General features: G+C 38.5%; 1 protein-coding gene across 2 annotated transcripts in view; it reads left to right on the forward strand.

Moving 5' to 3' along the window:
- The first annotated feature begins 3154 nt into the window (after positions 1-3154).
- Positions 3155-13290, forward strand: part of LOC125237093 (neutral alpha-glucosidase AB) — a 39949-nt gene continuing 29813 nt past the window's right edge. Inside the window, exons 1-5 of one of the 2 annotated variants that reach the window (XM_048144050.1) lie at positions 3155-3319; positions 3434-3668; positions 5960-6087; positions 10602-10707; positions 11372-11452. In XM_048144050.1, the coding sequence (XP_048000007.1) occupies positions 3435-3668; positions 5960-6087; positions 10602-10707; positions 11372-11452 (549 nt within the window). In that variant the 5' untranslated portion in view covers positions 3155-3319; position 3434. The remainder of the gene's footprint in view (positions 3320-3433; positions 3669-5959; positions 6088-10601; positions 10708-11371; positions 11453-13290) is intronic. The other variant, XM_048144051.1, reaches the window with a different exon arrangement.

Consider the following 13290-nt stretch of genomic DNA (forward strand, 5'->3'; position numbering starts at 1 on the left):
ATTCGTCGAGAGTTTTTTTTTGTACCACGTAGGTGGCAAACATGCATACGGTCCGCCTGATGGAAAGCGGTGACTGTTACATATGGACGTCTGCCACTCAAGGAGTGGCACATGTGCGTTGCCGACTCGACTCATTAGAAACTTGTACAAACCTGTACTTAGAAGGGGCCTCGGTGCCGACGACTGAAGGAAGGAGGGGGAAGGAAGGAAGGAGTACCGCACCCTCGTTGAGCTCTGGCTGCCTTACTCACCGGCAGGAACACAACAATGAGTAAAGTCTAGTGCTACTTGATTGCGGTCTTTTGTAAAGCGGAGGTATTAGACTCTGCTCTACCTTAGATTATATTCAATTTAGTATTAGAGTTATCAGTCAAGAAATTTAAATGCAGCGCCATCTATTATTAGTTTCGACAACTTTTCATGTGACTTTCCATGCCTAAAGGTTCGCACAAGTCTCAAGTCGCGTAAATTACTTAGTAAATTTTGCCGAGAGACGGCGCTAAATACAATAATACTCATTAGAGTACCTATACTTCTAGTCAAAGACATATATAACTCCGTATAGACAGATAAAGTCTAAGAATAAAACGTACTTACCTCAGTACCACACAGAAGAAGGGCTCAGCTAGATGACGCTAATATTAATATTAACACGCTTTTATTAGGTCGTCGTGTATGTAACTAACTATGTAATGGAATCTACGGAGGCTAATTTAACCATCTTCCAAGGATCGTTGCGTAGTGATAATTGGCAGCTGTATGTAGTTCTGATGACAGTACAATAATATGGTACTGTTGAACTGATCTGATGATGGAGCCGGAAGATATGAACTGGAACTACATGATGGAACATCGTATCATAGCTGTTTTTGGGTTTCTTAGAAAAGTCTTGTAATGAACTTTGACTACGATTAGGTTTCAAGGTCTGATGATGGAGCCGGAAGATATGAACTAGAACTACATGATGGAACATCGTATCATAGCTGTTTTTGGGTTTCTTAGAAAAGTCTTGTAATGAACTTTGACTACGATTAGGTTTCAAGGTCTGATGATGGAGCCGGAAGATATGAACTGGAACTACATGATGGAACATCGTATCATAGCAGTTTTTGGGTTTCTTAGAAAAGTCTTGAAATGAACTTTGACTACGATAAGGTTTCAAGGTCTGATGATGAAGCCGGAAGATATGAACTGGAACTACATGATGTAACATCGTATCATAGCTGTTTTTGCGTTTCTTAGAAAAGTCTTGTAATGAACTTTGACTACGATTAGGTTTCAAGGTCTGATGATGGAGCCGGAAGATATGAACAGGAACTACATGATAGAACATCGTATCATAGTAGTTTTTGGGTTTCTTAGAAAAGTCTTGTAATGAACTTTGACTACGATTAGGTTTCAAGGTCTGATGATGGAGCCGGAAGATATGAACTGGAACTACTAAAAAGATCAAAGTAGTATTTAAAATAAGTTGGGATAGGGTTTTCTTGAGACCCTTAAGAGCAAATAAAGGGGAGCTCAGGGGCGATCGAAGCCCCCCATAAAAAAGACAGATCAACGTAGTATTTAAAATAAGTTAGGTTAAGGTTTTCTTGTGACCCTCCAGAGGAAATAAAGGGGGGGCTCGGGGGGCGAAGCCCCCCGCAAAAAAGAAAGATAAATGTAGTATTTAAAATAAGTTGGGTTAGGGTTTTCTTGTGACCGTTCAGAGTAAATAAAGGGGGGGGTGGGGCTCGGGGGGCGAAGCCCCCCGCAAAAAAGAAACATCAACGTAATATTTAAAATAAGTTGGGATAGGGTTTTCTTGTGACCCTTAAGAGCAAGTAAAGAGGGGCTCGGGGGGCGAAGCCCCCCACAAAATAAAAAAAGATCAACATAGTATTTAAAATAAGTTGGGATAGGTTTTTCTTGAGACCCTTAAGAGGAAATAAAGGGGGGCTCGGGGGGCGAAGCCCTCCGCATAAAATAAACATCAACGTAGTATTTAAAGTAAGTTGGGATAGGGTTTTCTTGTGACCCTGAAGAGCATGAATAAGGGGGGCTCGGGGGGCGAAGCCCCCCGCATATAAGAAAGATCAACATAGTAGAGAATGCCTTAAAGCATAAGTCCGCCTTTTGTACTGCAAGATTTTCTTTTATCACTGCTTCCAGTAGTTCCACAGGTGGTAAATGATCTTTATTACTAGATTCACCTACTTTTATCAATTTTAAAGCACTAGTGGATAAAATGCGTTTTTACCCGCTGGTATTAAAGGACAAAACACGTGTTTCCGAGCTAGTGAGGGGAAAAATTCAATGTTGGCTGCTCGCGTGCGGTCCGTTTGTTAATGTAGGTAAGAATTTAGAATGGCGTCATTTTGTGAACATCAAAGGAGTGAGCCTTCTGTACTTGTACTATTATACATATATTCTGTGACAAAACTAACAACATGTGTTCCAAGTACAACATTCGAAATGCCGGAAAGTTAGTAGGTATCGACCGTAAATTGGCGAAATCCAATTTACGGTCAAATTAACACATGTGATGGACCCTGCCGTCTATAATAAATTGAATAGAATAGAATAGAAGAAACTTTATTAAAAAACGCTTAATTGCCGCAATATGTGGTTGAAGCGCCTAGTGTGTCGAACTTTAAGTACCTACCTATCGCTTAAAAAATTGGCTGGTCGAGCACCCGTTCTACACTTATGACAATTTTTTTATTACCTAATTAGAAAAATATTTTTGTGCATTTTTAATGTGAATATTGCCTAACTTTTTGTAATTTTAATCTTCTGTCTATTTATTCTCTAAGTATTATTGTTGTATGAATATTATTTTTTTAAATCAAATCTTGACGTGTAAAATGGCGTTGAATGAATAAATGAATATGAGTATGAGTAGTATGATTATTTTAACCATTGAAAGTTTGTACGGAACCCTCGGTGGGCGAGTCCGACTCGCACTTGGCCGGTTTTTTGTTAACAGGTGAGTAAGACCATGTTCATATTTAGGACCTGAAGTATAAATCTAGTATAAATTAGTATAAATCTTGCTAATGAAAAGTTACATTCGTTTAAAAAAAAGTTTATAATCACCGGACATCAATTCTACAAAAAATAGGGAGTGTAAAACGAAATAGGGAGAATTTCATTTCAAGCTGGCAGCACTGCAATTGTCAAACAACGAGTTTTCTCCACGTAATTCTAGCGTGCGGGGCTATCAAAAAAATATTAAATTTATTGAATTAACGACTTGCTTCCGGCAATGTTCGCATTTTAAAGTATTCAGGGGTGCTTATCACAAATTCATAAGTGCGTTGTGCAATAAATCCGCCAGGTAAACCTGATAATATCACATTACAGTCCTTGAAGTCAGGTGTTGGTCAGTGACACCGGCCTTTGTGAGCGTCTAGCAAATAACCACGTCAGGGTTTTGTGGTGTTTGTTGCAGGATGAAGACTCTCGGGGCTCTTCTGGTGTTTTCGCTGGCGCTTGCCGGCTCGTTGGCCGTGGACAGGAACAATTTCAAGAGTTGTGAGCAGTCGGGTTTCTGCAAACGCTTGCGGCCTTTCAAGCCTGAGAAGTCGCAGTATTCGTTGAATTTGGACACAGTAATTGTGCACGGGAATGTACTTACTGCGGAAGTCAACACTGTGGACACGGAAACTGAAAAGAGGATTATACTGGTATGTAATATTTGATTCATGAAACATTATATTTCGTTATAAACTCAAATTGCGTGGTGATTTGTTCAACATATACAAAGTACACGAGACAGATGACACTGCCAGTAATTTTGAAACAAAATTGTGCATATTAATAATACTGATTATTCAATATCATATACTTTTTATGTTTATTTCTTTGTCATTTTACATAAAGGATTTACTGGATAGTTTACCAGTTACTCAAGTAATGGGCATTTTTGTGAGAATAATCCAAAAAACTATTTTTTCTAAAATAGGTAAATTTTGTTTTTCTTACTCAGAATCACGAGCCCTTTCGATTCTACTAGGTGAAAAAAGTGTCCCAAATATTTTTTTTCCACTTTGTTACCATTTTTCGTCCCAGGGAGATTTTGGTCCCAGATTGAAAGGGCTTGTGATTCTGAGTAGTAAAAACAAAAAATTTACCTATGTTGGAAAAAATATTTTTCACTACAATGTTTTTTTTTACGGACTAGTGCGAGAAGTGGTTCAGCGTTTGTCAGGTCGAAACTTTGGAGGCCATCTGTACTGAAAAACGTCGTATGAATATTATCAATATCATCGTAAATAATCATTGCATTTATGTAAGAAGTTATCAATTTGTACAGGAATGTGAGACTGGCAGTTGGCCAACATGCAAATCTAAAAATAAAATTTGGTAATATTGAAAATAAATTGTAATTTTCTCATTCTCATATGGGTAATCGGAGTTGCAAAAAATTGGAGTATTTCAGATACTTAATAAGTTCTAACTACTTAATAAGAACTAACCAAAAAAACTTCTTAGCAAATGACTTTGGTACCCGGTAGATAAAGATTAACCCCGTTATTCATAAATGTTCACCAAAGACGATTGAGTATTATAGAGAGTTACTGTCGAAGTAAAATGTGTAATCACAGTGCATAGACTGCCATCTCTTGACACAGACTTAAATCTTTTGAACTTTAGTTTTGAAAATTTGGCCCATATTCTTAAATTGATATGTTTTAAAATGTCAAATATTAATATTAGCTCCATCTAGCTGAGCGTACCCCAAAGGTGTAATGCCATCTAGGCCACCGTATCTTTTTCTGTATGGTACTGACGTACGTTTTTTTCTTAGACTTTATCTGTCTATACGGAGTTATATATGTCTTTGACGTTCACTAAAGTTATCAAGCCGAGAAAGTTTGTTTGTCCCTTTCCGACGTATTCATGTGATAGAAAGGGACAAGCGAACTTTATGGGCTTGATAACTTTAGTGATCGTTTATGAACAAGGGGATAATAATATAATAAAACTTACCAGTAGAAAGCTTAACACTTTTGCAACCAAGAATTCTGGTGGGCACTAGTGAACTTTGCTCAGATGCCGGAGAACCTCGGGGTTCTCGCCATACAAGGGGTTATAAATTACGATCGATTTCTGACGTAGAGCGCTATTTTTTGTCTGGTACTGAATGTGTTATCGTTACACTTAGAGTGGTTTTCCACTAATCTGAATCTGTGAAAATATGGCCTGTAGTAGCCATAATTGTGGTAATTTTAATTGTCGCATTCATGTCATCCGATTTCTTTACGTCATTTTTCGGACCTAGTACGTAAATTACCCTAGAATATCTGGGCGACCGAGCTTCGCTCGGTTTTATTTTATTATACCACGTCAAAAAGAAAACTATTATCAAATAAAAACACAAGAACTTTATTTCTGGCCGGGATTCGAAACCCTGACACCTGCGATGTGCTTGCGAACATTAGACCGAACTGACGACTGAGCTACGCCCAGCTGATGCGCGGTCGGCGAAATTAACGACCATATTTTGCGTTTACTAACGCGAACGAAAAACGTTAAGGCTAAGCTTAAAAATGTAACTTTTATGAATAAACCATTGAATTGCTAGATTGATTTTTCACCCCCGAAAAATCAATCTAGCAATTCAATGGTTTATTCATAAGAAATTTCAGTCCCTTTTTTAAGCCTCTTTTTCCTGAATTAGAGAATGTCTCTTAGTTCAGTGTGCCGCTTGGCAAAGGCCTCCTCTAGCTCTTTCCGTTGATGTCTATCTTGGGCCACTCTTCTCCACTTCGGGCCCACTGTAAGCTTCAGTTGGTCTTCCCATCTCATTCGGGGTTTTTTCTGGCCCCTAGTACAACCTCTAGGGTACCATTATATATAAATAAATAAATATACAAGATTTTGTTTAAAGGTATAAGATGTTACTACGGACCACATTCTCACGGGTTCTTATCAGAAATAAATGCTTATATTTACCTCCGCAATTCTTCAACAGTGGAATTACGCCCTCAAACTGACGGCGTTAGTCGACGGTACCTTCCGAGTGGAGTTAGATGAGGCGGACCCGCTGTATCCCCGCTACAGGACCCAGCTGGCTTTGGACGGAGAACCTAAGGGAGACAGGTAAGCATACAATACAATACAATACAAATACTCTTTATTGCACACCTTAATTAATAAAATACAACAATACAAAACAAGGAAGCCACACGAACAAAGGTAAACAACAGGCGGTCTTATCGCTAAAGAGCGATTTCTTTCAGACAACCTTAAGGTAACGAAAATTGATAATTTACATTATGTCAGTAGGTGTCAGCAAATTCGAAATAAACTTATCGCACAATACAGACTAAAAATATAAAATACATAAACATACATACATAAAGATAAATAACTATATGCATCAAATCTTCAAGAAAAAGAGCGTACCCATCTTAAAGGCCGGCAACGCACCTCCAACACCTCTGGTGTTTCTGGTGTCCATGGGCATGAAAAAATGCATAAATATATAAATAAATACACATATAACAAAGCATATACATATCACATATATAAAGCATATTTGGACTATTAATACGGGAACTGCTTAGATTGCTTTTAGCCATCCAAATTTTGGCCAAACGCATCATAATATTGCAGGCTGGGCTTGCTTGGTATTGTATTAAAAATACAACCAGCATACTTTAAGTTCATACTCTTTAAGTTCATTACTTCTCTAGAGTAGAGTCATCGCGTAATAAAAGATTTTGTTTGTTGGATATTTAAAAAAAAAACACGATTATTTTGTCTTCACAAATAACAAAGATATTCCGCATCTTTGAATTTAAATTTTAAGAGAGCAAGAAAAAAAAAAATTACAATACATTGTGCCTTGTTATATGTAAACTAGCTTTTTCCCGCGGCTTCGCTCGCCTTAAACTCGAAAATTGCGGAATGCTTCATACAAACTTCCACCCCCCCATTTTAGGGAAGTGGGGGTTAGAAAGAGACAAAAAGTAGCCTATGTCACTTTCCATCCCTTCAAATATCTATATCTAAAAAATCACGTCAATACGTGGCTCTGTTTTGCCGTGAAAGATGGACAAACAAACAGACACACACACTTTCCCATTTATAATATTAGTATGGATTCAGTATATGTTAATCTGACTTTGTTACGAGTATAAACACAATGACTAATATTAATCTATTAATAGGTATTATTTATAAACACAGAGAACCTCTTATAGAGTAGAAATCTTGTATATTTTGTTCGCGATACGAGTCACCAGTGTTTGGGGTGCGAGGAGCGGGCGGGGAATGTGTTAAGCGCGCTGTGATTGGCCGTTTCAAGGACGGCGGGCAGTCGCGCCAGATGAAAAGGGACAGAAGTATGACTGTCCCTCTACTGACGCGTAAGTGGCCAATGTAAGTTGACCTATGCCGGCTCTGAATAAATTATAAATATGACTTATTTGTGGAATGTAATGCCGTCTGTTTTTAAATTTGAGCTTCTTGTTACCTTTCCACACCATTTCACACTACAGGTGGACATCTTTAAGGCATCAAAATACCCTTTTCCAATTTTTTAGTGCGAAAAACACGCGCTGCTTTCGGGTCTGTTACTTGGTCGATACTGATCGGGCACGGCGAGCGCCCGCGCTTATATCAGTGCAAATACTAGGAAGGCTGGCGACCGCGAGTCGTCTTGTAATGGATGTCTATAGGGGTTGGTCTGTGTTTATAAAGGACAGGTCATTGTGGCAATCTTTGGGGGAGGCCTATGTCCAGCAGTGGACGTCTTTCGGCTGATATGATGATGATGATGATGATGATAAAGGAAAACAGTGTGTCTTAGTAACAAATTATAACCACTATGGTATAATAATTAAACCGTAAAATTGTCGACCAAATCAATTAACCTTGTTCCAAAATATTTTTTCACGAATATTATTCTTATGGTAAAGAACGTAAGTTTAAAATTCCACTAGCATGGTTACGCTCCAAGTTATTGATAAGAAATTGTAACAATAGTTGTTATCAGCTATTTAATGGGTGTGATTGCGTTGCAGATTAATTTGTGGATTTTATTTTTATTTATAGGTTTTTCTGTGAAAAATTGTTTCTGGTATTTATAGGGATCATCCCCACACAAGAGACGCATGTCCTGAGGCGCGGAACGGACGTCCGCGCCACGCCGCCTGACTGTAATTTAAAAAAACCTCAGTACATTTTGTATAGGAAAGACGTAAGACGCGCCGACTGGAGCGCGCCAAGAGACGTCTCTTGCGCGTCCTTCCTATACAAAATGTACTGAGGAGACATTTTTTAAATTACATTCAGGCGGCGTGGCGCGGACGTCCGTTCCGCGCCTCAGGACATGCGTCTCTTGAGTGGGGACGGTCCCTTACACAACACTTTCTTTATTTTATTTATTTATTTAATTTTAAGAAACAAACGGTCATATACAAAAATGTCTACAATGATACTTTCCGAGTACTTTGGCTCTCCCTACCCGTAAAGTCCTGTCATATCCATCTTTTAAAATAACTTCTAAAGCCTGACCAGAATCAAAGAGGATCGAGTATTATAGAGAGTTACCGTCGAATAAAATGTGTAATCACAGTGCATAGACTGCCATCTCTTGACACAGGCTTAAAACTTTTGTACCTCAGTTTTGACAATTTGGCCCGTATTCTTAGCTTGATATGTGTTAAAATGTCAAATATTAATATTAGCGCCATCTAGCTGAGCGTCCCCCAAAGGTGTAACACCATCTAGGCCACCGTACCGTTTTCTGTATGGTACTGAGGTACGTTTTTAGGGTTCCGTAGTTAACTAGGAACCCTTATAGTTTCGCCATGTCTGTCTGTCCGTCCGTCCGTCCGTCCGTCCGTCCGCCCGTCCGTCCGTCCGTCCGCGGATAATCTCAGTAACCGTTAGCACTAGAAAGCTGAAATTTGGTACCAATATGTATATCAAAAACGCCAACAAAGTGCAAAAATAAAAAATGGAAAATAATGTTTTATTAGGGCATCCCCCCTACATGTAAAGTGGGGGCTGATATTTTTTTTCATTCCAACCCCAACGTGTGATATATTGTTGGATAGGTATTTAAAAATGAATAAGGGTTTACTAAGATTGTATTTTGATAATATTTATATTTTCTGAAATAATCGCTCCTAAAGGAAAAAAAAGTGCGTCCCCCCCCCTCTAACTTTTGAACCATATGTTTAAAAAATATGAAAAAAAATCACAAAAGTAGAACATTATAAGGACTTTCTAGGAAAATTGTTTTGAACTTGATAGGTTCAGTAGTTTTTGAGAAAAATACGGAAAACTACGGAATCCTACACGTGGCCCGACACGCTCTTGGCCGGTTTTTTTAGACTTTATCTGTCTAGATGGAGTTATATATGTCTGTCAGAATTAATAACGCCCCAAGTTACGGAATTTCATTAGAACTATTTTCTTCATACTATACTGAAATGTCACCGCATATATCAGAATAACAGCGCCCTCTTGACAATAGTCATATGTATGTCTGGTCAGGCTTTATTTCCATATAGTCTCAGTTCAGGGCTTGGTTTTTGGTATGTCAACATAAATGGATGCCAACACGGGAAGCATGGTCGCGCGATAGACGATAAAATATCAGGTCGTCCCTATCGCACTTACGAATAGTGCGATAGGGACGGCCTGGGGCCCGTTTCTCGAAAGGTACAAGCCTTGTATTACAAGTGTGTTTCCATGACAACACGTACGATTTGACAGTTCGCGCACTTGTAATACAAGGCTTCGCGCACTTGTAAACCTTTCGAGAAACGGGCCCCAGCTATTTTATCGTCTATCGCGCGACCATGCTTCCCGTGCAGGATGCCATACATTTTTCCCGTTATATCGACAGTGTGTTTATAAACAAATATGATAACCATTCCATTTCTTGTTTAGTGCTAAATGATGTTTTGTGAGTGTTTGACATTTTTGGCCAGTCATCCAATTAACAGGCTACTTGCCTCCTAGTCAAATCAGCTTCTTTTTAAGAACTGTCAAAACGAATTTGAACGACTTGCTTATATGGAGTTTATATGAAATCGAATTGAGTGACGTCATGGTCAACTCAGTTACTTTATATATTTATACCTGACTTATTAAATAGAAATTGGTTTTAAAAATAACTTCTGTCCATGTTGTTCTTATAATTATCTGATGCTTTATTTCGTGCATGGTATAAAATATTTTATTTTAACTACAGTCAAGTTCCCTATTGAAACAGTTACTCAATAGTTCCTCTTGTTCTAATAAAAAAATAAACAATATTAATAAAACTAGGGAACAAATCAAATAATTTTATTGAATATTTTTTTGATTTGTTCTTTTTTCAATTAGTCACACTACTATATATAAATTGAAATAGATATCCGAGTATTGAAATAGGTGGCCGAGCCGGGAATCGAACCCGGGTGAAGACCCGGGTAAGCTGAAAGAGCTTACGGGTCTTCAGCTTACGCGGCTAACGTCTTTACCACTAGACCACGCGCTAGCCGCGTAAGCTGAAGACCCGGGTTCGATTCCCGGCTCGGCCACCAGTGGGCCTTGTCGTTTTTTCTTTCGTGTATGATATCTATTTTAATATTAATAAATTTTATTGCTTTCAGCCTGAAACTTGTGTCGAATGAGAAAGGCGTGGTGACCGTTGTGAACGGTCAAGGCCATAAGGTTCTCATCACGGCGGAACCCTTCAAATTGGAGTTCCTTGATCAGGTACGTCGTAACTTTTCAGTATGCACGTTTTTCCTTTTTGAGTTCCGTACTTCCGTACCTCAAGAGAAATAATATGAGTAGTAGTCGTGAAGACTTTTTGCGACAAATTGAATGAATATTAAATGTTTTGTTACTTACCACCACAAAATTAAAATTTTGAAAAAACCCCCGACTGCAACATAGTTGACCGATTTTCATAAAACATGGCTAAGAACACTCCCGACTAACTCAGCTTTCAGACAAAAAAAACTTTATCTAAATCGGTTCATCCGTTCGGGAGCTACGATGCCACAGACAGACACACACACAGACAGACAAAGAGACAGACAGACAGACAGACAGACGGACAGACAGACACGTCAAACTTATAACACCCCTTCGTTTTTGCGTCGGGGGTTAAAAAAGAACCCAAATAGGATTACTTGTTTGAATGAAGAATACTAATTTTAATGATTTATTAGTTTTTTTCTTAAAATACCCGAAAAAAAAACGAAAATTTCATAAACTTAAAAAAACCATTAGATTTTTCCAGTTTTTTCAACGCTAGTAATGAACGCTCTTGACAGTTACGACTACAGATGTCACTCATACAATCAAAATTTCGTTTGTGTCAGCTTATTCTGCACATGCTGTCCCTTACTTACCTGATTTTTTTTTTCAACAGGCCGGCGATGTGTCAGTGGTGTTGAACGGCAACGCGCAACTCGTGGTCGAACCACTCAAGGTCAAAGAGGAGGGCGGTGATGTGAGTGTTGTCCTGTGTCGTGATTGGCTGGAATCTAGTATATTAACACAGTATAATAAAGAGTACTATCGTACAGTATGGCCACTCCCGCTCCCCGCTGAAAGCGCCGCCCACCACCCCTCGGTTACTTCACAGTTACCTGTCAAAAACGCGAACAGTCGACCTGTCATATCTCACTCATACAAGCATGGTACGCGTTCACCTACACGAGCTTAGAATGTGTGCTAGGAACGCGCCTCTTTCATATATTTGATCGCCAGTGTCCGGGATGTGATATTACTTTCATCATTTTAAGGTTGACTGGTAGAGAATGCCTTAAGGCATTAAGTCCACCATTGGCACTTATTTTTTACTTGCTTTTTTCCGCGGCTTCGCGTACTAATCCCGCGTACTAATCTTCCCATAGAAACTTTGGACCCCCATTTCACCCCCTTAGGAGATGAATTTTGAAAAATCCTTTGTTAGCGCTCCTTGAAATCTCTAGGACATGGGGCCCATTTCTCGAAGCTACAAGTTACAATTCACCAACCAAATGTTTAAAAAATATGAAAAAAATCACAAAAGTAGAAACTTTATAAAGACTCTAGGAAAATTGTTTTGAACTTGACAGATTCAGTAATTTTTGAGAAAAGTACGGGAAACTACAGAACCCTACACTGAGCGTGGCCCGACACGCTCTTGGCCGGTTTTTATATACTAGATTCCAGCTAATCCAGCTTATTGTTATAAATTGTCACTGCATTTGTTTGTCCATTATTGTTGAGTACAGACAGCTATTCGCCTATGTTTGTTTGTCGCCTATTAGATCAAGAGCCCAGGCCCGCCAGACCTTCCTCAAATTCTCAAGGATGAAACTTTGGGACAATGTAGAGTTCACATCGGCGTTTAATGTGTGCATATTTTCTAGTTCGGCCCATCGGCCAATTTTTTGCTATCAAGTGATGAAGGTGAAAAAAAAAAGTGCTTACTTTCCTTAAATTCTCAAGGCTGATTTTTATATATGTGTTAGAGCACGTTGTTAGAAATTGGTTATCATCAATGCCAGACCGTTTCCGTCGGCCATAACTTTTACCAGACGCGACAAAGTTGGCAAAAAACGACTCTAACTTACCTCATTTTCTCAATCCTAATTTTGGTATATGATACGCAGGGACCTGTAACCAGACCGTTTGTAAGCAGCCAGACCAATCGGATGGACCCAACTATCCGCCAGACCGACTTAAAGTTTCGATATGAGCATTAGTAGAATTGAAATATTCCGGGTCTATAAAAGCTAAAAACTTGAATTTTCTACATTAAGCTATCTTGTTCGACGACCGAAAAAAAAGTTTAATTTACTTTTCTTCTTTTATTTATAATAAAATACACATGTAGTTACGCAGTGTAAATAAAATTCATAGCTTAAAATTAGTCTTGCACCACATATAAACTTTCATTTTTTTATTTCCTTAGAAGTAAAATTTTTGAAAGTCGCTTATTACGTCAAGTATACAATATACACATAGCTTAATGTAGAAAATTCAAGTTTTTAGCTTTTATAGACCCGGAATATTTCAATTCTACTAATGCTCATATCGAAACTTTAAGTCGGTCTGGCGGATGGTTGGGTCCATCCGATTGGTCTGGCTGCTTACAAATGGTCTAGTTACAGGTCCCTGCGTATCATATATCAAAATCAGGCTTGAGAAAATGAGGTAAGTTAGAGTCGTTTTTTGCCAACTTTGTCGCGTCTGGTAAAAGTTATATTTATAATAAAATACACATGTGCTTACGCAGTGTAAATAAAATTCATAGCTTAAAATTAATCTTGCACCACATATAAACTTTCATTTTTTTAT

The sequence above is a fragment of the Leguminivora glycinivorella genome, chromosome 20 (assembly GCF_023078275.1).
Source record: "Leguminivora glycinivorella isolate SPB_JAAS2020 chromosome 20, LegGlyc_1.1, whole genome shotgun sequence".
Lineage (NCBI taxonomy): Eukaryota > Metazoa > Arthropoda > Insecta > Lepidoptera > Tortricidae > Leguminivora > Leguminivora glycinivorella.